Source organism: Protopterus annectens, chromosome 14.part0 (assembly GCF_019279795.1).
Source record: "Protopterus annectens isolate FY-2018-M chromosome 14.part0, PAN1.0, whole genome shotgun sequence".
Classification (NCBI taxonomy): domain Eukaryota; kingdom Metazoa; phylum Chordata; order Ceratodontiformes; family Protopteridae; genus Protopterus; species Protopterus annectens.
This window is the reverse complement of record NC_056748.1, coordinates 51916645-51938300: the sequence shown is the minus strand read 5'-3', so window position 1 is coordinate 51938300 and position 21656 is coordinate 51916645. Positions and strand designations below refer to the sequence as shown.

Below are 21656 nucleotides of genomic sequence, written 5' to 3'. Positions count from 1 at the left end.
AAACCTTGCCTGAAGAGTTAGTTGCAAGCTGAGCGCAGTCTCCCATAAAATCATTGCTTGCCTGCACAACGGGTAAGAATGTGTTCCCCCTTGTTTGTTGATGTACCACATGACAGTTGTGTTGTCTGTTAGAATCAACACCTGCCCTGGAAGAAGTAACTCCTTGAAAGCCATTAATGCAAACTGGACTGCTAACATCTCTTTCATGTTGATATGTAGATGCTGTAGTCTGGCAGGCCACTTGTCTTGTATCCACTTTCCATTTAGATGAGCTCCCCAAGCAATGTCTGAGGCATCTGTCGTTAGAATCTGACTCGCCTCTGGCCGGGTCACAGAGAGTCCCTTGTTTAGGTGACATTCCTGAGCCCACCACAAAAATTCCTTTTGAATGCAAGGTATTATTTGAATGACAGTGTCCAAATCCTGGCAGTGCTGTGTCCATACATTTTGAGATACCATTGCAGCTTCCTCATATGCAGTTTGGCATTGGGAAGCACCAGAATACAAGATGCCATGAACCCTAAGGCTTGAAGGACTGTCCTTGCAGTCAGCCCGGACTGAAGAGATAGTTGATGGAAGTAACTGGAAAGATTCTTTTGTTTGTCCGGGGTTAAAAGGCCATCTGGGCTGCTGTATTCAGTCTCACACCCAGAAAGCACATGTCTTGAGAGGGTACTAGACTGGACTTTATTTCGTTCACAGAATACCCTAGGCATCTTAGCACTGCTATCACAAATTCCAAATGCTGTAAAAGGTCTTCCTTTTCTTGAGCCAGAATCAGGCAGTCGTCCAAGTAAGGATAGATTTGAATTCCTTTTAGCCTGAAGTAAGCTATCACTGGAGCCAGAACCTTTGCGAATACTCTGGGCGCAGTAGATAAGCCAAAGGGCAATGCAGAGAACTGATAATGAGAATTTCCAGCTCGAAAACGCAGATACTTCCTGCAACTTAGTCTGATAGGCACATGAAGGTAAGCTTCCTTGAGATCTAAAGTTACCATCCAGTGATCTTTGCCCAGGAGAGGTAAAAGCTGTTGTAACGTCAACATTTTGAACTTGGGAATGTCCAGATAAGTGTTGAGGAGAGATAAATCCAAAATTGGTCTCCACGTGTTCCCCTTCTTCGGTACTAGGAACAGGCGAGAATAAAATCCTAGGCCCCTTTCTGGCACAGGAACTGGCTGAATGGCCCCTATTTGGAGCAACAGAGAAATTTGCTTGTGAGCCTCTTTTCTTTGTAGAGGAGGAATGTCTGGCATGCCTTTGAAAGGAGGCAAGGTATGGAAGTAAAACCTGTAACCGTGGTGAATGATATCCAAAACCCATTTGTCTTGGGTAATTAAATCCCAATTTTCTTTGAAAAGAGCCAGCCTTCCTCCCAAAGGTGCTGCCAGGCGAGAATGTACTGGCAGCTGAAAAGGTAGGTCATTGGGTCTGTTTACGAAAGGACTGACCCCTGCCCTCACCAGAAGACTGAGCAGGTGAACTCCCTGTTCTAGGCCTAAAAGAACCTTGAGCCCTGCCCCTACCACGTCTAGACCTACCCCTAGACTGGGAATCATAAGCAGGATATGTCCATCCCTTAATAGGCCAATTTCTACTAAACTTCGGAGGCTGAACCTGCAAAAAATCCTTAACAGTTTGCATAGACTTAGCCTTGTCCTCCATTTTCTTTAAAACTGCTTCCACAGGCGAACCAAACAACACATCAGACTGTAAAGGAGCATCCAAAATCCTTGTTTTAACATGCTCAGCTAAATTCTGATCCCTCAACCAGGCGTGCCTACGAAGAACAGAACCAGTGGCAGCCACCCTCGAGGAGGCCTGCACAGCATCAAAACCACACTGCAAGGAATGCTTACCCACCTGTTCAGACACATGAACTAAATCCTGCAACTCTTTACACTCAATACCTTCTGCCAGAGCATCCACCTTAGACTTCAATTGTGAAAGGAGATAATTCTGATATTTTAACATGTGAAACTGACAATTCAACGCCCTCATGGCTAAAGTGGAAGAAGTATACACTTTCTTTCCCCATCTATCCAAAGCCCTTGCCTCTTTATCAGGAGGAACAGGATTTTTAACAACAGAAGCCTTCACACCTTTAGGCCCCTGAGAGACAGTTTCCGGGTCTGCCCTAGGACTCTTAAAAAGATACTTATGAGCTTCAGGCACCCTATAGTATCTATCCGGTTTAACTGGGGCAGGAGGCAAAGAGTCAGGATTCAGGGAAGCCTCTGCAAAAACATCTTCCACCACATTCAGAACAGGAGGTATAGCTAAAGGCCTATGCTGGGGTAAAAACAAGAATTCCCTAAGCCTCTTCCTGGAATCAGAGAAATCTTGACCTTCCCATTTAAAATGCTCCCTCATGGAATGCAGAGTCTCTGAAAATGAAAAATCCTCAGGAGGAGAAGCTGAAGGAGTAGAATCATCCACATCAGAATCAGAATAAGGAGGATACTCCTGCAAGTCTTCAGCCGAAGACTCAGAAGCCTCCGAACATTGCTCAAAACTCTCAAACTCAGGTTCCACCCTAGGCCTCTTATCAGGAGGGGCATAGAACCTCTAATCATAGTAATCAAATCCTCTGCCATTTTAAGCATATGTTTCTTAGGCAAAGACCCTGAAGCACTAGGAGAAACCCCAACTGAAGCTAAACTAGGCCTGCCTCTCAAAGAAGCCTTGGAAACAGAAGGGGAGGCTCTAACCACCTTAGGAAGAGAGGGAAGAACAGCCACCTGAGAAGCCCCTTCAGCCTGGCCTACTTCCTGAGAGGACACATCCTGTAACAGTAAAGTCTCTCCCTGAGACTCCAAAGAAACTCCTGGCAGAACCTCCGGCTCCACTGAGCCTTCTAAAGAACCGACGTCCGGGACTGTCGGTTCTTCCACTCTAGGCTTTGCTGCTTTGTCCTTGCGCTTTTTGGCCGAAGCGGGCGTCGGAGCATCCGACGGCATTTTATAATTACAACGCTTCCCAAAACTAACCTGGCACAGTCTAACCTTCTCTTAATAGTGCGTTTGTTAAATCTAGCACAAGAGCGGCATCCAACAATGTCGTGCTCAGGCCCTAAACAAGGTATACACAAAGTATGGTAATCCCTATGAGGTATCTGTTTCCCACAAGAAATACAGTTATTCACTTTTTCTGACATCCGGTTAAATACTGAGGCAAGAAAAAACAAAATATTCCCAACGGGTACTTAGCCAACTTTGATTCGGTCTGAAACTCTGACTTCAGAAACTTTCAGAACGCCAACCTGCACTCGCAAAACTGCTTCTGCATCGGACCATGCGGCAAAAAAGACTGGGGATATGACGTCGGTCATGCGCATTAGTACCCTGACGTACTGACGTCAGTCTAATGCGCCTTGACCGACGTCAGCCATATACTTTGGTATTCGGGCCGACTGGGACAGCGGACTACCCCAATAGTTAGGACTGCAGCAATGTGGAATGAAGAACATCCTGACGTTAGTCTTCAAGCGACAGCACCCAAAGCAGAAATACTAAGTCACTGGTATTCAGGCTGGCAGTGGGCTACCCCAGCAGGGATAACCCAAATGTAATGACTGCAACAGTGAAACATGAAGAACATCAACAAAGGAAAACACGGCGCTGAGAACAAGCAGGTGCAGACCTAATTTTTAATTCCTTATCCTTACTTCAGAACAATAAAACGCAGGTACAACCATAAAAAATACACATGACATAAGCACTTTTCACCATTCAAATTATGAACTTCATCAGATAAAACATGCTTCATAAATTAACATTTAGATGGGTCTTCTTTAGTAGACTGAAAAACAAAAAGACTGAATCCCAAAAGACTGAAAATTCAACTGAAAATTACAGCTCAGATGGCTTAGTGGTAAATTGCTGTGTCTATGGTGTGCAGGGTCCTGGGTTCAAAATTTGCAAGGGCTGATTGTTTTATATGGGCTAGGTTAGTAAAGGCTCCACGGCCATTAGCCTAGTTTACTAACCTGTGAACCTATGAACAGCTCAAAAGACTGAACATATTTTTAATGCAGGAGGGAAGCCCCACTGCACCCTTCATGTGGAGGGCTGCGCCCACCACCCCCCCCGCTAACTATATATACCAACTCCAAGATAGCACAACAGTGGAGAAGGAGCAAATTCCATCATTCAGTATTTTGAATTTTCAGTCTTTTGGGATTCAGTCTTCTGAAATAGATACAGACTAAAAATAAACACTGGTTTTCACAGTCATACCACAGTTCCTCTGACTGGGTGAACCAATACATTTCAACCAACAGCATACCCTTGAACTGTTTTACTTGTCCAATACCATTGTATTCTTATAACTATCATCTGCAGTTAACATTTATAGGTCACAAACCCCTCCTATCCTCACTAATTCATTGAAACAAGATACATTCACCCAATGGTCCGCGTAAAGTATACTTTACATATTTATTGGTTAAAAACTTTCATTGGTAGAACACAAAAGCTGATCATTCCCAACTGGTTCCTACTATTATTCGCTAAACCTATCGCTTTATTCATCTTTACCATCAATCGCTATAAGGATCAAAACAAAACTCCACCTATGCCTAGCTAAAACACTAGCCACTATGCATTCATGTTGTAATAATATAGGGGATGACTGTGATGACCAATGGTTTATTTTTTATCTGTATCTAAATGTTAATTTATGAAACATGTTTTATCTGATGAAATTCATTATTTGAGTGGACAAAAGCATTTATGTCATGTGTATTTTTATGGCTGTACCTGCGTTTTATTGTTTTGAAGTACGGATAAGGAATTAAAAGTTACGTCTTTACCCGCTTATTCTCATCCTCATGTTTTCCTTTGTTGTTTTAGTTTGTTGTAATTGTAGCAGCCCTGAGACAGTGAATACAGAATACCACAAGACTGATGTTTTTGTTATTAATATTCTGATGAAATTTGCTGTACTGTACAGCAGTTATACACAGTATGCAGTTAGAGACATTTTAAATGAAAGGTGACTGCTGTCCATACTAATGATAATAAAATAAGTACTTTTTCTTAACTGTAATGCATCAAGGCTTTACACTGTAACAAGATAAGAAAGACTGACAAAATCTAGATAAAGTTAATATCATGTTGTTATCCTGGGCTGCTGGGGATGTAAAAATGTAATGATCATATTATGTGTAGAATTACAGGATAATTTCCATTGTTTTACATAGGTGGATGCCTAGATTAATGTTCTTATTTTAAGTAAGCTATAGATCTTAAGATAAATAGTCATTTTTAAGCAAACAGGCTTGAAAAATAAGAAAAAATATGGAAAACATAGAAGATCGTAGTTCTTTCTTGTATTTGCAAAGTTATTAGCTGCCTTCCTCAATAAGCACCTGCTTTGAGTCAGAGACAATATGCAAACAGATGCAAGTAATGAACTATGAAAGGTCTGACTGGTGTATTCTGAGTGAAATCTAAAAGTTGGCCTTCTTCATCAGCAACATTACTAGCTGAGTTTTTTCCCCCCATTATCAGATACCCCCCGCCCGGAGATAAGGAATCTGTAGACGCAAGCAATTAATCACAAAAGGCCTGAAAAGTGTGATCTAAGGGAAATGCACAAGGTAAAACAAACTTAAATTTTAAAGGGGAACTGGCAAACAATTTAGGGAAAATAAATGAAGTCTGAAACTATGGGAAGTCAGCTGTTATGCAAGCTGCAGTCTTAGTACTTTATTGCACAATGTTGCTTACATAAGGACAGCCAGTGCATATTTTCTTTTCTTAAGGCAAAAGGTTAAAGTTACTGAAAGTATGTAAGTTGCTGATCACATCTGAGAGAGGAAAAAGGATAAGATGAGGACAGAAGATAGCATTCTGTGTAAGTGGGAACACAAGCTTTAAACATGCTCCTTAGGATTTTATTTTTATTTATTTATATTTGGTTCACCAGGATAGTCCGACTAGGCCATGGCCCATTTTCAGTGGAGTCCGGAGGGGAAAAGCCCCAAGAATACAGAAAGATATCAACAGATAAATAGTAATAAAACAGCAGATATTTCAATATAAAGCTTAACAGCATGATTAACCATAACTTTAGAATGGTCCACCTCAGTGAACTGAAGGTTCCATATTTTCAAAAGATTGCAGTTTTATTGAGTACAATTATGGTTGAGTGCTGTAGAAATGGAATGGGTGAAGATGGATTGTGTAAGGTAAGTGTTTAATGTAGAAACATTTGCATATACCAAACATGGGAGTATGTGTGCACTGGTGGGTAAGGGCTAAAGTGAAGGCTGGATAATTTAGTGTTGCATATGCTGATGTGTACGGTGCAAGTGTCTTGTGTGGTGGCAATGTTAAGGAAAGAATTTTAATAAGGTAAGGAACAGGGATGGGGCATGGGCAGGGTTGGTACACATTAGTAAGACAAGGCAGGATGATGACGATCCCCTGCCCATCCTTACTACTGGCATGCTAACCCTAACCCTGCCCCTAACCCCAAACCTACACCTTACTTTAGAAAAATTCTTTCTATAACACTACCGCTATTCAGACATAGTATATCTGAGTTGGTGGTACAGTTTTGGTTATAGGATTGTAACAGGGAACAATTTCTTTTTGCTATCTTTTTTTGCTTTTGATGTTTTTGGTGACTGGGTTTTTCAGTATGCCAGCATCGATCAATTCTGATTCAATGCTTATGCACTTCACAGAACTGCCGTGAAGCCCTTTAGAATATGTAATATGTGGTGTAGCTGTCAATTTAGGACGCCTGTTCCTATTTGAAGTAGTATACTTCATTTTTGGACAGTGCATACAGATTTGTGTGTTTGCTGTGAGTTAAAGGGAGCTGGGAGTACTGAAAATATATTTCATTTTTTGTTGTTGTTGTTGTTTCTTGAGCATTTTTATTAAAGCAATAAGTCTGGGAAAATGTATCATGGATTCAAACAGAGATGACAAGAAGCAACTCTATACAAGATCAGATCTGCCACACATTACTGTGTGCATATAAGTTAAAAAAGAACAATCACGTATAACCCATGGAAATAATACCTTTTAATCAGAATGCCTTCTTGGTCTATAACAACATAAAAAGCAAATGGCCATGCAGGTATTACCAAAAGAAATTATATTAAGACATGTAGAGTGCAAATAGCAATATCAGAAGAGGCATATTTTCATAGAACTTATTGTGTGAATGCAATGAAAAAGTATTTCAGGATGGACATTAGCAGCGTATAAGGGACAAAGAAAAAGCCAGTAATAATACAGTTTGTGAGAGTAGCTCCAACAATGACAGAAGAGAGAAAAAAAGACAATAATAGTAGACCTGTAGCAGTAAGGGATTATTTGCAGGATGAATGATTGTGCTAGCATGTATTCATATTCTACCTAAAATTACTATTATAGAATTTTGAAGAATTTTTGGGAAAATAGTAGAACTTCAGTAGAGAATATTACTTATGGGTGTGGAGTGGAATCTGATTTGGAATAGTGAGGCTGTAATGGGGGAAATATAACAAAAGAGGGGGTATTTATGAAGATTTATGTGAGAACACTTCATAAGAAAGGTGTGAATTTATTAGCAGGAACTTGGACATAACTTACGTATTACTCCTTAAAACAAAATAACCATTCCAGATGGAACAGCAATTATATTTTAGAGGAGAATCTGCATTTAATTAAAAGCTGTAAGACACATTTAATAACTATATCAAATATTTTGAGTAAGGTGTTGGGTGTTAGGCTCCAATCAAGTAGCATCAGAAACACCAAGGAGACACTTCCAAATTGCAGGTACAGGTACTGGCTTTAGTGGACTGAGGTCCCAAAAGTTTTTAGTTAGCTGAGACCACACACACTTAGCACTACAAATATTCTTCCATACGGAAAGCGCATCTGCAAAAGACAAGTCTTCTAGGGCTGAATCAGCAGGCACAGTGTCCTCATTAACTGTGTCACAGGATGGGGGGATGACATCTGGGAACTAAATACAAGTCCTCTTCCACCGTCTCGGAATCAGAGTCAGAATCCCCCAGGGGACATCTCTCTCTTCCCTTTGGAAGACTGGACTCCTGTCACACACAGCTATGCAGGATCAGGCTTGTAGGCTTTACAGGAATCCCTGAGTTAACTTAGCCCAATCTTGTAAGGGAGACAGGGAAGCTAGGGGTTGATAACACATCAAGTGGTAGTCTGAGCTTGGCAGAGGTCCAAGCCACAGTATGGGTATTGGGGCGGAGGGTGGACATTGGGGATTTGGAAGCCTGAGGGAGGACATCCCTGGGCTCCATCTTCTCAGTCGTATGGATGTTCTCCCTGACAATCACCAGTGGAGAAATCCTCCATCCCTTGTTTAATAATTCAGATGATCCTCCTGAGTGGATATCTCTGCACCTGCTTTCTTAGGCTCCAGCATCTCTTTACCCCAGTAAAAAAACAACAAAAAAAAAACACCTGAATTCAATGACATGATAACCTCTAGAGATGCATTGCAAGAGGCCTTGGCTACATCAGACATCAGGGCTGACAACTTGTGGAATACCTCTGTGGTGATGACGTCCTTGAACTTATGATGCTGAAAGGAACCATTTTCAGAATCCATAGTCTCCATGCGTTGCTCCTTGCAATTAACTGTTCCCTTTTAGGAGTGGACATCCATTCAATCAGTATGGGAGTCCAACAACACAGCAGGCTTACATAAGAAAGCCACTAGTTTCTTCTTTTTCGAGGTAGGCCTGGGGACGGTGGCTTACTCTGTTGATCTTAGGACTGAAACTCCAATCGACTGCAGACACCAATATCATGTTTTTATCCCAAACTTCAGACAGGCTGATCATGTTTAAAAGCAGTGTCAGTGGTGCAACAAGTAGGACATTCGCCTTTGGTGCAAAAGGCTGAGAGTTCTATTCTCACACCAGCTAGAGCGACTGACATGATACTGCACTCCTGAATATGCTGTCCTTTGGATGAGACATTAAACTAAGAACCAATCTGCTCGAGTTGCTGGTAGCTTGGGTGGATGTAAAAGACACCACAGCACCTATCGAAAAGAGTAGAGGAAGTTCCCTGATGCCTTGGACAAATTTACCCTAGCAGTATTAACCACCACCTTGGGTCCCCCCCCCCTGAAAAGAGGTTACTAGCCTTCTGGGACTAATCCGGTCAACAAAGATAAAGAAATATATCAATCTTTAAAGGAAATCTGACATTTGCAAGCTTTCTTGCTAAATTTAATGGTGGTAGTCATATCCTACACCTCTGTGAGGGACACAAGCCACACATCTACATACATTTTTATTTGAAAGGATTAGACAGAAACATTTAAATTAAAACAGAAAGGAAGGGTCCACAACAGGATACTTATTTGGTTTGCCCTTTGATCATACCTGATGGATTTTCGAATAAACATTCATTAGCAAATAATGCAGTGTGTATTCAATGAATGTAGCAGAAAATACTGAAGATTTCCAGGCATATGCCATTTTTATACCATATATATGAGGATGTCCAAGGTAACACTGATGTAAGCTTGTCTGTTGGGAAGAGAGCTCAATTCTGAAAGTCTGGCCAGGCATCAGACCTCAGACTATGGTACAGTTATCTAAGGTTATGACTGCAACAGTGACCTTCACAAAGATAAACATCCACTTTCTTGAGAGCTGCATGAGCAGAGACCAGGAATTTACAGGATGCATATGTGGTGTCCTTTATGAGGCTCCATTAATGGAATGACCCAAGGGTTTTATTTCCTAATAGCCTACAGATTAGCAGCGTTATGAAAGGAATCTGGTGGGTGTAGTCTCTTACCTTCCATTTGCTCCAGCAGGTCCAAGTTCATGCATAGATGAGAACCATGACAACAAGACTGTGAATGGAGTGTGCTGGGTGACAAGGAAGTGTGGTGAGGATGCTTCTGCTTAGAGGGGTAGAAAAAATTAACAGGCGTACAATTGGGCAGGTGCTAGCATCAGGAGTTATTAGGGTGCATTTTCACATTTGAAAGGAAAGTTTTTACCAGACTTTGAACAGCTGTTTGAAGTCTATGGCCTGAAATGCAGGCTCTGGCGTAAGAAAACTCAGCAAACATTCTTTGTGCTGAGTTTTTAAGCCCTGATAAACTTACAGGGATGGGTAGAGACCTGAGTAGTAGAGTCCCCATTCCCAAGTGCAGCACAGCACCGTGGCAAAGTGATTAAAGGACTGATCTCCCAGATCACATGGTCACCAGCATTCTCAAGCTGACGGACACAGGCAAGGGTAATTCCTAAACCTTGGAAATTACACCCAACCCCCCATCCCCCCAAAAAAACAAACAAACAAAAAAAAAAAAAAACAAGGTGGAAGCCAGCTGTGCACCTGTTTTGGTTCTCCTCATAATTCACTAGACTGGAAGATGGGCATGAGTACAGACCCTCACAAGTTAACATCAAGACCATGAGATATGGGAACCATAGGGCTGTTTCACAAACATATTTGCCTCTCACCATTAGGCGGACAGGATCAAGGCCTGGTCTCTCTCCACTCTGGCCTTGTGAAAGTGGTTTGGCAAAGATTCTTACACCAATTCCCATGCCAACTACTTCCATCTGGCACCATTCCCCTAGTAATGTACTGAGTCAGAAGTTACAACCGTTCATGCCTCTGTGGATACCTAGGTTGACTTGCTGGCAATTATGGCAGTGCTTCAAAGCATCATCCTCTCCTAGGAAGCAGGACAGAATGCAAGCGTTAGTCACAGCTCACTATTTAGCATCAGCACAAACAATCTGAAGGCTTTGCCACATGTCATACTGATCATGGGATCTTTGGCATAATGTAAGTTAGGCTACAGATCTATAATGAAAAAGTGACATAAGACAACTGATGAGTAGGTTCATGGACTAGGCATCTTCTCATGTGGCATCAGTCTTGGCATATGTCCCCAAGCATGACAGTTCTGGAGAAAAAGAAAGGAAGTGAAACCGAGACTAGAGAAGAACTCAAACACAGAGCCAGCAAGAAGAGTTGTCAGTGTTAGACTTTGGGATCCCTGAAGACATGCCTGGCCTGAAAACATCCACAGAGTTTTGAAACCATTCACACTCTATTTCAGCAGATAAACTCTCTGCCCTTGTATACAGAAACAGTCATTACCTCAAAGTTCACTCCCCTTCCCACCATGTTAACATAACGCACTACTTTTGAATAAAATTCCAGATGCCCCTTGTCACTGTCCATAAGTAACATCACTCTCTCTCTCTCTCTCTCCCTCCACTCAGTGCTTCTCATGGGCCCAACTCTGTTCTGGCTGCCCTTTTGCCCTTAGCAGTTGCATGCCATTTTACAGCTACAACATGTGACCTAGCATATGGCCCCCACTCACATCTACTTCACTCAACTTTTCCTTTACATTCATTGCCAAAACCCTGCCCAACAAAATCTTTTAAATGACAGCTAATATTTTGGCCAAACTAATTCTCAGGGAAGTCAAAACTGTCTGACAATACAAATTACCTTAGAGATTATAGCCAATGCAACCGTTGCTGTTCTTACAAAAATTTCATTTCTAGGTGGTCCACAGCACTGTGCCAATTACAGAACACATGCTGTACATACATTTAGGAAGGGAGAGCATCAAACTGGAAACAATTAATTATTAGGGACCTCAGAGGAAGGTTAAAACACAATAAATGCCACAAATCATGTACACAAAAATCATTCAAAATCTGAAGCACTATCGTCCCTTGACCCTAATGAAAAAAGAGGTCCCATGTTAAAAAAATTGGGCATACCTAAAAGCATGCTAATTCTAAGTACACAAACTATATACCACTGCAGTTACAACTAACAGTCTGGTTTTACAACCGTTTAGTTACTATGAGTTTTAGGCAAAATCTCAAACATGTTACCTGTCTTTTCCATATTTCCCAAAGGCAGGCACAGGGCTAACAGAAATCACTGGAAATGTAGCGATGGAGCTCTGGGACTGGCTACTGCTGGAAAAGGATGATGTATCCACGTTAACAGGTGAATGTGGAGGTGATGCCAGGCTAGGACTGCTGCACTCGGAGTGGGAGAGTGACCCTACAAGAAAGCATGGCAATGCCCAGTAGGCTAACATCAGTGACTTTGAATACAGCCAGTTATTCTCATTTTCTTTCAAAAATCAAAAAGGTTACAATATCTACAACTGCAATCAGTAATAACTTCAAATTTAATATAATCACAAGTGAAATGCATCAGAGGTGTTATACTGGTTATGACAAGATACAAAGGCTTTTCTGAAGTGGTCCCCATAAAAAAATGTAGACTAAATAATTGGTTCAAGTCAGACAACCCAAGCATTGACAGTTGACTGGCAAACAACAATTAAGCATATTCTTGTTAAGAAAATGTGTGGAAAGAGCAAAGGCTACACAAACAATACAACTGGCATTTGGAAAATAAATCAGGGAAGACAGGGTAGATCAAGGGCAAAGTCTAGGATTAGTAAATAATGCAGAACTAAGAAGGACTACACAAGGAGGATACCTTTCTAAACATACCTTCATTCACATTCCTCTTATTAACAAACAGTTGTGTGAGATGACTGATGTGGCCCTTTACCACATCGTACATTACACTACATTCGCTTATGCAGGTATTAATTGCAGACACTAAGAGTTGCTCTTATCTTTCAGACTGCCTGTAATGTACTGACTGACAACACTAACATCAAGCAATTTGTAGAGGGTCATACAATCTACTCAAGACCAAAAGCCAAGATTGTAGCTCAGCTTCAACCCCCCCCCCCCCCACCTCAAAGGAACAGCAGTTGACAATCTCCAGATGTGGTGAACCTTTAACTAATAATAAACACAAATAAACCACTGAATAAAAATAAAAATGCTGCAAGGCTGAACAAACCACACCACTTTAGCGTAGAACAATATTTAATCACTGCTTTCGTCAAACCAGACTTCCTCAGAAATACAAAACACACTGAAAAAGCACAATATATACACATTAAAAACAATTAAGTTCAACTGCTGACAATTCCACATGATACAAGCACTTAAAAGGGCAATGCTTAAAAAACACATTAAACAACATTAAACCTATTCTTATTAACATACACCCTGCGATCTTTTAAAAAACATTCAATGCTGATGGCATCATTCAATCCAGGGGGCTGATCAGCTTTTAATCTGATCTGCCATCTGGTTTCTCTCTGTTCAAGATCATTTTTAAAATTACACCCTCTTAAATTCAGATGTCCCTGTTCTAAAATGGAGAATAGGAACTTTTTAAAATTATGACACACAATACTATGTCTATATAATACATTATTCAAATCCTTGTTTTTGATATCATACATATGTTCTCTAATCCTGCTCATTAAACGTCTAGTGGTCAATCCAATGTAAAAAGAAGGACAAGAACAGCAGACAGCAATATATATCATCCCCACACTTTTACATGAAAAATAACTGGAAATAGGTATAGTATATGGGAGATGCGATAAATATATGAATGGCCCCTCCAAAATATATTTACACATGTTGCATGTGAAACATTTATGCATACCTTTAGTACCCGTTGGACCGATATTGTCAACAACAAAATTGTCCCTACCATTTTCAAGTAGGCTCTTTAGGTTAGAATTTATTCTTATACACAAAATGAGGATGTTCCCCTACACTATTAAACAGATCATGATTGCGCTTGACTATCTTCCAATTGTCAACTATTATCTTCTTAATAGCTGGAACATCCCTAGTTATAGGTAAATTAAAACTTCGATGTCTATCCCCACATAAAGTATTCTTGGGGGCTGGAACGAAGGCTTTTCTAATAATGGGTGGATATCTATCCTCCTTCCCATTCCATGCACATAATATATGATCATCCAACAACTTTTCATCATAACCACGTTCCAAAAATAGATTTTTGATGAATGAAAACTCAGTGTGTAAATGTTCATCATTACTAGTCATTCTACTAGCATGGATGAACTGTCCTTTGGGGATGTTCTTTTTAATGTAATTCACATGTTGACTGGAAAAATGCAAATATCCATTCATAAAAGTACGTTTTCTATGAATGCTGCTACTAAACATGTTAAACTGATCCCATTCCAGATGGACATCCAAAAAATTAATGGATGTACCAACATCTCCCATCACAAATTTAAGGAAGGGTGAACTAGAATTAATAGTTCTTACTAAAGCATGTACTGCATCAGTGTCCCCTTGAATCACAAAAAACAAGTTGTCAATGAACCTTTTATAAAATACCACCCAAAAGTGGTTGAAACAAGGTTTCAGAAATTCCTGCTCCCACCACCCCATCACAATATTTGCGTAGGAAGGGGCCACTGCTGACCCCATTGCTATGCCTTGAATTTGTTTATAGTAACAATTGTTGAACAAAAAATAATGATTATTCAAAATGATGTCCAACAAGTTACAATAAAAATTTATAACATTATTGTCACAACTAGCAAACTTGTTTAAATACATTCTAATATATTCAACCCCCCGTTTCATGGGGAATGCATGTATAGAGATGTGACATCTAACGTAAAAATCATATGTTTGTGAGGGTTAAAACTCATATGCTCGTTGAACAATCTAAAACTGTCCAAAAAATCCCAAGAATCCTTAAGAAAGGATTCCGTTTCATGAACATGAGGATGTAAAAAAGAATTCACCAACAAAGAAATACCCTCCATAACATAGTTGGGTGCAGAAATAATAGGTCTAAAAGGAGGGTCTATTAAATTTTTATGTCTCTTCGGAATACCAAATAACACACCAACTTTCGGATTCTCAATACTACAAAAATTGTACATAGCCTGAATGAGAAGTTATGTACCTACCATAACGTTCCATGTTAGTTGTCTTCTTCTCACCTTCTTTCTTGTTGAATGGGTTCGGAGCCGATCCTCGGCTCCGACTCAGCCTATACTAAAGCTCGAGAGCTATTTTACCGGCTCGAGGCTACCCTATATCCCAGAATGCTAGGTGCTAACTACCCAGATCTCGTTTGATAGCTGAAACCATAGCAGTTCTGATCTCCAAGTCAAGGAGAAAGACAAAACCCTACATCTATAGCCACCTACATCTACAGCTACCAATAAAAGATAACCAAGGGGGCTTATACTGAGGCGAAAAGAAGATCCCAAAGGATCCTTTCGGTCTGTCCAGGCTAGGGGGATGGAGGGTGGGACGCAAGAAAGAAGGTGAGAAGAAGACAACTAACATAGAACATTACGGTAGGTACATAACATCTCAATGTTAAATTGTCAATCTCGCCTTCATTCTTGCTGGATGGGACCGCGTCCCTAGCACCTTCACCCTGGGTGGCTCATCAGAACAGACTCTTGAGAACGGTGGAACCAAAATTAGCCCGGCTTCTGGAGGCCATGTCTAATTTGTAATGAGAGATAAAGGTATGAGGAGAAGCCCATGTGGCCGCCGCACAAATGGAATCTATTGGTAATCTAGCCTGAAAAGCTATTGACGTAGCTAAGGCTCTAGTTGAGTGAGCTCTAGGCCTAGACGGTAGTTCCTGACGTCTGAGTTCATAGATGAAAGTAATCACAGAGGCCAGCCATCTAGAAAGGGTTACTTTGGAAACTGGAAGGCCTTTCTTCCCTTCCGCATAAGATAGGAAGAGCTGCTCAGATTTCCTAGCTTGCTTGGTTCTTTCCAGATAGTAACGGAGCTGACGATGAACGTCCAAAAAATGCAGCTTTTGTTCCGCTCTGTTGGAGTAGTTAGGGAAGAAAACTGGGAGATCGATGGTCTGGTTTAGGTTTGCCTCAGAAGAAACCTTGGGTAAAAAGGACGGGTTAGTCCTAAGAGACACTCTGTCTTTATGGAAAACTAGATAAGGAGGACAAATGCAAAGGGCATGAAGTCCTGATACTCTCCTCGCGGATGTTATGGCGACTAGAAAAAGAGTCTTCTTAGAGAGCAACTTCAAAGAGCAGGAAGCCGCAGGTTCAAAGGGGGGGGGAGAATCAAGGAAGTTAAAACCAAATTCAAGTCCCACTGTGGTGGGGGGTCTCTGATTGGGGGCTTGAGCAAAAAGATTCCTTTAAGAAAGGCTTTACAAAGCTTATGGGACATGATACTGGAGTCCGAAAAGCCTACATGAAAGTTCGAAATAGCCGCTAACTGTACTCTGATGGTGGAGGAAGAAGAACCTGAGTGAAACAGTTCGGCCAGGAAGTCTAGGACTGATTGGATAGGGGCAGTAAAAGGATCCATATTTCTAGCCCCTGCCCAGAAGGAAAAACGCTTCCACTTGCTGGCATAAATCCTTCTGGTAGATGACTTAAGGGAAGCTATAATGATGTCATGCACAGAATGGGAAATAAGGGGAAGCCTGGCTAGGGTTGGAAGAGGAGCAACCAAGCTGTGAGGTTGAGAGATTGGAGGGACTGGTGCAGCTGTCCCGACTGATGGGTCAAGAGATCTGGCACTGGGTCCAGATGCCAGGGCTACCCCAAGAGGTAACGATGCAGGAACGGAAACCATATCTGTCGAGGCCAGTAAGGAGCAATGAGGATCATTGTGGCTCTCAAGGCGGTAGCTTTCTGAATCAACTGAGTGATTAATGGAAAGGGGGGAAAAGCATACAGAAGTCCCCGGGGCCAATCGTGAACTAGAGCGTCTCTGGGGGGGGTGGCCGGGAAGAGAGTGAAAAAGTCGTGGCACTTGCTGTTTTGAGGTGTTGCAAAAAGATCGCAGCAAAGTCCACCCCATTTCTGAAAAATTTCTTCCACTACTGACTGCTTGAGAGACCACTCGTGTGGCATGAGAATGGCTCTGCTCAACCTGTTCGCTATGATGTTGGACTTCCCGGGGATATGCGTTGCTATCAGAAACCGCTGAGAGGAGATCGCCCACTGCCAAAGTCTGAGTGCCTCTCAACATAAGGGATAGGACTTGGTTCCGCCCTGCTTGTTGATGTACCACACTACGGACATATTGTCCGTCTGAACTGCAATAGTCCCGATGGGAAGAGAGTCCTGAAGGGCTTGCAACACTAAAAGTACTGCTCTCATCTCCAAGTCATTTATGTGCAGGTGGCATTCGAAAGGTTGCCATGTGCCCTGGACCGTCCTGCCCTGAAAATGCCCCCCCACCCGACCAGGGAGGCATCCGTTGTCACCGTGGTGACCGGGGGTGGGGGGGAGAACAAGGGGTCTGCCCTGAAGGACTTGAGGGGAGACCATCCACCAAGAAAGGTGTTTCTTGCAAGATAGAGTTATTAAGATGTTGTGTGACATTGGAAGCTGTTGAAAGGACCACTGGGAAAACAACATCCACTGAAGGATCCGCATGTGAAAGCGAGCTAGGGGAAGTAGCATAATGGCTGCCGCCATGAGACCTAAAACCTTCAGGACAAACCTGGCCTGGATTCTGTTGCTCTGAAGAAGGATGTGAACATGCCTGAGAATATCTAAAACTGAGAGTTGGACTGTGTCCAAGGTGGCGCCTATGAAGGTAATAGACTGACAAGGCGACAAGGCAGACGTTTCGAAATTTATGGAGATACCTAGCCCTTTGCAAGTATGAATGGTGTAATCTCTGGACAGGAGAAGCTGACGCCTGGTGGTGGCAGTGAGGAGCCAGTCATCTAGATATGGAAACACCTGGAATCCTTGACATCTCAGATGAGCCGTAACCGCTGCCATGCATTTGGTGAACACTCGGGGGGGCTGTAGTGAGACCAAAGAGCAGGGCCCTGAACTGGTAGTGACTGGCCCCCAGCAGGAAGCGGAGAAACCTCCTGGAGCGCCTGTGCATCTTGATGTGGTAGTACGCATCCTGAAGGTCTACTGAGTACATCCAATTGTCCTGACCCAGAAAGGGTAGAATGGACTGTAGTGTGACCATCCGGAACTTCGTTCTTTTTACAGACTTGTTTAGTCTGCTGAGATCCAATATTGGTCTCCAGTCCCCTGTCTTTTTTGGTACCAAAAAGAACTTGGAGTAGATTCCGGATCCTTGCTGGTCTGCTGGGACTGGCTGGATGGCTCTTTTTGTTAACAGTTTTGATATTTCTAGTACTGCTTGTTCCCTTAGACTGGGTGGAATGTCTGGAAGGGGCCCTTTTGGCTGAGTTGGGGTGTGGATAAAGGGAATTTTGTAACCCTCGGATATAATCGACCGTACCCATTTGTCTTGGGTGAGTGAAAGCCAGGCTTCTGGGTACAGTGATAACCTTCCCCCGACTGCCTCCGAAGGCGGACAGTCGGGCAGCTTCTCAGGGATGCTGGAAGGGTTTGTCAGAGAGAGTCTCTCTGCTACCCTGATTCTGCGGACCTCCTCTGACTCTAGGGCGGCGTCTGTTATTGTCCCCCCCTGCCTCTAGAGAGGAACTGACCTCTTGCGTCAGGCGCGACTTCCAGTGGTTTACGGAACCACATTTTCCCACCCTTCTGACCCTTAGGATATGGTCTAGACGGGGTGGAAAAACAGACTCCCACGGCAGAGAGAGTCTTGCTTTCTTGCTCGCATCTGGTCAAAGTATCCTTCACCTGCGGTCCAAACAAAGCCGAACCGTCAAAGGGGGAGTTAGTGAAGGACACCCTGAAGGGGTCTGCAAAGTTGCAAAGCTGCATCCAGGCGTGACGCCGTAAGGCCACGCCTGTGCCTGCAGCCCTACTCGCCCCATCGGCTGCGTAGGAAATAAGCCACATGGAGGAGTTGACAATCGAATTCAGGGTTGCCAGCTGGGAGTTGATTTTGTCTTGAGACCCCGCAGCTGTTGGATCCTGTAGGGCATCACCCATTTCTTTGAGCATGTCTCTTTGAAGACGGGTGAAATGGCACAAGTAGTTCAGCAACCGCATGACAAAGGTCACTGAAGAAAACATCCGCTTGCCGTACCTATCCATAGTCCTAGATTCCTTATTAGGAGGATGGACAGGTACTGAAGGATCAGCCAGTTCCTTCTTAGTGGCTGCAGCCACCACCATGGCATCAACCAGGACACCCTTGGCTAAAAACTGTTTGTCCGACGGGGCTGTAATGAATTTTGAAGGCCTCCGTGGGGTAGGTTCCATCGTATCAGGGGCCGTCCACGCCTTCCGCGCCACCACTTCCATGAGGGGGTCAAAGGGCGGAGACACCCAGGAGGTGGAAGGGCGAGAACCAAACGCCTCTAGGTAAACTGACTCGTCCTCGGAAGGATTGAGGGTAGACCAGTTCCCCCTCTGCTTGAGGATCTCAAGGATGTCCGAAAAGGAGACATCCTCAGAGAAGGACCGTGGGGACCCTTCCGACTCATCCAAGTCGGTATCAGATGTGATGGACTCAGGGGAGTCCACATGCTTCCTCTTACATTTCCTCTTCCGAGGGGGTTCCCCTGACGGATCAGGGGAAACTTCGGAAGAGGAGGATATTCCCAATGGGGAAACCTGAGGCGTTGGATCTCTACTGTCAGGAATGAGAGGGTGGGTAGAGACCGCAGCAGGCACTACAGAGGGAGGAGCTGAGGGAGCCGACCGTGGAGCAGGCACAGGGGCCAGCACACTCCTCATGACTTCAAAGGCGCCCCTATCAGGCAGGGCAGAAGGTCCCCGCTCCGAAGAGATAAGGACCCCTCCTGGCACCGAGAGGGACGGCTCCGAAGCCGATGTGGCCGAACTCACCAGTGCCGCAGCTCCGAGAGGGAGAAAGTACAGTTTTGTACCTACCATAAATGTAGATGTCCGAACAGGATAACATCTGCAGTCATAACAAATGGGTTGTCCTGTTGTCAGGCAGCCCTTCGGTCGGCCGGATTCCAAAGTCTGGGTCCGGCTTCGGCTGATGTCGCACTTCACCCGACGTCATCTCTGCTGGTCTTCGGGTATAAAGGCATCAGCCGACGCCATTTTCCTCAGTGTTTCTTGCCCCAGATGCCAGTTGCCCTCTAGGAAAGCTAAATTTTGGATAAATGCCAATGTTTCCAAAATAGTAGAAGGCAAACACAAAAAATAAGCATGTATGTACATATATACAAACAAATACACCATAAGAGACTCCCCCCCAGCTAGCTATTAGGAGGGTAAATACCCTAGGAGTACCACAGAGGGGAAGGAGGGTGGGTAATCCTGACTGCAGATGCCATCCTGTTCGGACATCTACATTTATGGTAGGTACAAAACTGTACTATGTCCTTCAAGGATGCATCTGCAGTCATAACAAAAAGGTAGAATACCATAGCCAAACTAGGGGAGGAGGAAGAAGAATTATGGTGTAGTTAGGATCCCTTGCAATACAGCAGTGGCAAACCCTGCTCGGGATCTAGAGTATAGAGGTAAATTATAATGCTTGGCAAATGTATGCACGGAGGTCCAAGTAGCCGCCTCAATAATGTCCTTGGTTGCCACTCCTCGTAAGAAAGCTGTGGTAGTGGCTGTAGCCCTTGTAGAATGAGGTCTTATGTTCTGTGGAACTGGTTTTCCATGGTAGGAGTAACAGAATCTTATGCAATTTCCTATCCATTTGGAGATTGTCTGTTTGGAAATTGCTTTTCCTTCCCTTCCTGTTGCATAGGCTACTAAAAGCTGGTCAGTTTTTCTGTTACTTTTGGTTCTGTCCAGGTAGTAGCGTAACTGTCTATGTACATCCAAGGTATGCAGCAGCCTTTCCCCTGTTCTGTGGATTGGGAAAGAAGGTAGGTAGGTGGATTGCCTGGTTTAAAGACACTCTGGATACCACCTTAGGCATAAATGTAGGATTAGTTCTCATGGACACTCTATCTTGATGGAAGATTAGGAAGGGTTGTACTGCCATTAAGGCCTGTAGTTCCGAAACCCTCCTTGCTGAAGTAATTGCCAGTAGGAAAGCAGTTTTCCATGATAGGTGTTGAAGATCTGCTGTTGCTGCTGGTTCAAATGGAGGGAGTGTCAATTTTTCTAGCCCAAAGTTCAAGTCCCATGCTGGTAATGGTGGTTTCCTAGGAGGTTTTACATTCTTGATCCCTCTGAGGAATTGCCTGAGTAGAGGATGCGAAAAGACAGGTGGATCGAAGCTGTATTCTGCGGAAATAGCTGATGCATGTATCTTGATGGAGGAATAGGACAGGCCCGTATGTAGAAGCTCTGCCAAGTACTCCAGGATGTTAGCAATATCTATGTTCGAGACATCTTTTCCTCTTTCAGTACTCCAAATGACAAACCTTTTCCATTTTCCCACATAGTTCCTTCTTGTTGAAGGTCTGCGGGCTTCAAGGATAATGTCTTTAACCCTTTGGGATAAGTCTGGGTTAGTTGCTGTTATGTAATGTTCCAGGCAGTCAGTTGCAAGGTTTTTAGGTTTGGGTGCATGATGTTGTAGTTGTTCTGAGTTAACATCAAAGGCATCAGGGGTATTGGCCACATTCTCCCCTGAGACATGCTCCTCAGCAAAGGATACCAGTGTTGTCTTGGCCAATTCGGAGCTATCAGAATTATCCTTGGACGTTCCTCTTTGATTTTCAGTAGTACCTTGTGCGTCAAAGGAAGAGGTGGAAATGCATATGCTGTCAGGCCTTTCCAACTGAAGGATAGAGTCCACCTTCCATGCTAGTGGGTGGCATGTCCTTGTGCAGAATTTTTTGAGCTGGTGATTGAGTGGGGATGCGAATAGGTCTATTTGTGGCATTCCCCATTTCTTTGTGATGGCCTTGAAGATGTCCGGGTGTAGCATCCATTCGTGAGCAT

General features: G+C 43.2%; 1 protein-coding gene across 1 annotated transcript in view; it reads right to left on the bottom strand.

Moving 5' to 3' along the window:
* DLG5 (discs large MAGUK scaffold protein 5) overlaps nucleotides 1-21656 on the bottom strand; it is a 3463687-nt gene that overhangs the window by 1022934 nt on the left and 2419097 nt on the right. Inside the window, exon 22 of the mRNA XM_044055764.1 lies at nucleotides 11878-12052. Coding sequence (XP_043911699.1) covers nucleotides 11878-12052 — 175 coding nt within the window. The remainder of the gene's footprint in view (nucleotides 1-11877; nucleotides 12053-21656) is intronic.